The 3065-nt window shown below is 39.3% G+C and overlaps 1 protein-coding gene across 1 annotated transcript; it reads left to right on the top strand.

Annotated features, from left to right (window-relative positions):
• Positions 1 to 331: 331 nt before the first annotated feature.
• LOC129327759 (zinc finger protein 665-like) lies at positions 332 to 1582 on the top strand. Its single transcript, XM_054976517.1, has one exon. The coding sequence runs from the start codon at positions 332 to 334 to the stop codon at positions 1580 to 1582; it is 1251 nt and encodes a 416-aa protein (XP_054832492.1).
• The last annotated feature ends 1483 nt before the right edge of the window (positions 1583 to 3065 follow it).

The raw sequence follows: 3065 nt of genomic DNA on the forward strand, positions 1-3065 counted from the left end.
ATATAAATGTTTAGTGTGTGGACGGAGCTTCAGTAACAAAGGCAAGCTAATTTCTCACCATAGAATTCACACAGGAGATAAACCATATAAATGCTTTGAGTGTGGAAAGAACTTCCGTTGGCAAAGCATGCTAACTTGTCACATAGGAATTCACACTGGGGAGAGGCAAAATACATGTCTGGAGTGTGGAAGGAGCTTTGGTTGGAAGGGGAGCCTTATTTCTCACCAAAGGATTCACACAGGGGAGAAACCATTTAAATGCTTTGAGTGTGGAAAGAGCTTCACTCACAAGGCAGACCATATTTCTCACCAAAGGATTCACACAGGGGAGATGCCATATAAATGCTTGGAGTGCGGAAAGCATTTCCGTCGAAGTGACATGCTAACTGTTCATCGAAGGACTCACACCGGGGAGAAGCCCTATAAATGCCTGGAGTGTGGAAAAAGCTTCAGCCAGGGAAGAACCCTTGCTTATCACCGAAGGACTCACACAGGGGAGAAGCCATATAAATGCTTGCTATGTGGTAAGAGCTATAGAGACCGAAAAAGCCTTACTTCCCATCAAACTACTCATACTGGGGAGAAGCCTTATAAATGTCTAGAGTGTGGAAAGAGCTTCTATCGCCAGGCATACCTTTCTTCTCACAAAACCGTTCACACAGGACAGAAACCATACAAATGTCTGGAGTGTGGAAAGAGCTTCCGTCGGAAAGACACGTTAACTTGTCACTTAAGTACTTGCACTGTGGAAAAGCCATATCAATGCTTTAGTGGCAGAGACACCTTTACTTCCCACCAAACTTCAAACACTGAGGAGAGACTATATAAATGCCTGGAGTGCGGAAAGAGCTTCAGTCAGAGAACAAGCCTTACTTTCCATGAAAAAACTCACACAGGAGAGAAACCATATAAATGCCTAGAATGTGGAAAGAGATTTCGTTGGAATTACATGCTAATTGATCACCTAAAGATTCACAGTCAGGAAAAGCCATGTAAATGCCTGCAATGTGGAAAGAGCTTCCGTCTTAATACATTGTTAGCTTCTCACCTAAGGACTCACACTGGGGAAAAGCCCTATAATTGCTTGGAATGTGGAAAGAGCTTTCGTTACATAAGTAATCTTACTTCCCACCAAATTACTCATACTGGGCAGAAACCACATAAATGCCTGGAGTGTGGAAAAAGCTTCAGTCGGAAAGACGCATTAACTTGTCACTTAAGGACTCACACTGGGGAGAAGCCGTATAAATGCTTGGAATGTGGAAAGAACTTTAGTGACAGAAGAAACCTTACTTCTCACCAAACTATCCATACCGGGCAGAAACCATACCAATGCCTGGAGTGTGGAAAGAGCTACCGTCTGAATCACATGCTAACGTCTCACTTAAAGACTCACACTGGGGAAAAGCCATATAAATGCGTGGAATGTGGAAAGAACTTCAGTCAGAGAAGATACCTTACATTCCATGAAAAATCTCATACAGAAAAGAGACCATATAAGTGCTTAGTGTGTGGAATGGGCTTTTATCACCATGGGCACTATTCTTCTCACCAAACCATTCACACAGGAAAAACCATTTGAATGCCTGGAGTGTGGAAAGAACTTCCGTCGGAATGACATGCTAACTTGTCATTTAAGGACTCACACTGGGGAAAAGCCATATAATTGCATGGAATGCAGAAAGAGCTTTAGTAACAAAAGAAACCTGATTTCCCACCAAATTACTCACACTGTGCAGAAACCATATAAATGCCTGGAGTGTGGAAAGAGCTTCCGTCGGAATGACATACAAACTTGTCATTTAAAGACTCACAGTGGGGGAAAGCCATATAAATGCATGGAATGCAGAAAGAGCTTTAGTGACAAAAGAAACCTGATTTCCCACCAAATTACTCACACTGTACAGAAACTGTATAAATACTTGGAATGTGGAAAGCGCTTCAGTGAGACAGAGGGCCTTAGTTCTCTCAGGGAGAAACCATATAAATGCTTGGATGTAGAAATAGCTTCAGTCAGGGAAGAAGCCGTACTTCCCAAAGGACTTGCAGAAGAAATTAAACCATAGCTCATACCTCTAGTGTGGCATGAGCTTCTCACCAAACCATTTACACAGGAGGAAAATGCTATAAATGTCTTCAGTGTGGATAGTATTTCCTTTTTTTTTTGAAAAATTTTTTATTGGGTTAGAGCATTATTATTTTTACATTACATTCAATTTTCCCCTAATTTTTCGTTTCTAACCCCCTCCCTTTCCCCCCCTTTTGTTGACTTCCAACAGCTTTCCCACCCTCTGTCCCTTTTCCCTTACTTCTATAAAATTCATCTGTCTAAAACAAATATACATTCTCCATTATATTAAGCAGTACATCTTTAACTCCTTTACTTATTATACACCCAAACCGTACGTCTTTAGATAACCAATTTATCCCATTTTCCAGTTTTGAATATTTCTATATATCATAAACCTATACATCGTAAACCATAAAAATTTCCCACATTTAAATCAAACAATTTGATTTATTCTCTATATATTACTCATTTCATCTTTTTATGGTAATTCTATCTAACTTATCACATAATCAATCAATTTAACTCTTCTATGCATTCAGTTTGGTGCATATAAATCTTATCAAAGAAAGAAAATATTGTTAGTTACTCAATCCTCATGTTTAAACCTTATCATTAATTATTCTCTATCAATATTCTATCACTTAATCTTTACATATCTATATATATCTCAATCAATTAATCTAACTGCTTATAAATTCACATTTCTCTTCCTCCCCCGGTAAAGTCACCCCTCTCTTTTATACTTTTATTATACTTCAGTAGTTCTCAAACTGCCACAGTTTTCCTCCCACCTCCCATTTCTTCTCCAGATATTGTTTCAGCTTCTCCCAGTCTGTGTTAAACTGCCCTGAGTCCAGATCTCTCAGTTTTCTTGTCATCTTGTCCATTTCAGCCATGTACAGCAATTTGTAGATCCAATCTTCAATAGTTGGCACTTCTTGTACTTTCCATTTCTGCGCATACAAAAGTCTAGCTGCTGCAGTCATATAAAATA

The sequence above is a fragment of the Eublepharis macularius genome, chromosome 4 (genome assembly GCF_028583425.1).
Source record: "Eublepharis macularius isolate TG4126 chromosome 4, MPM_Emac_v1.0, whole genome shotgun sequence".
NCBI lineage: Eukaryota > Metazoa > Chordata > Lepidosauria > Squamata > Eublepharidae > Eublepharis > Eublepharis macularius.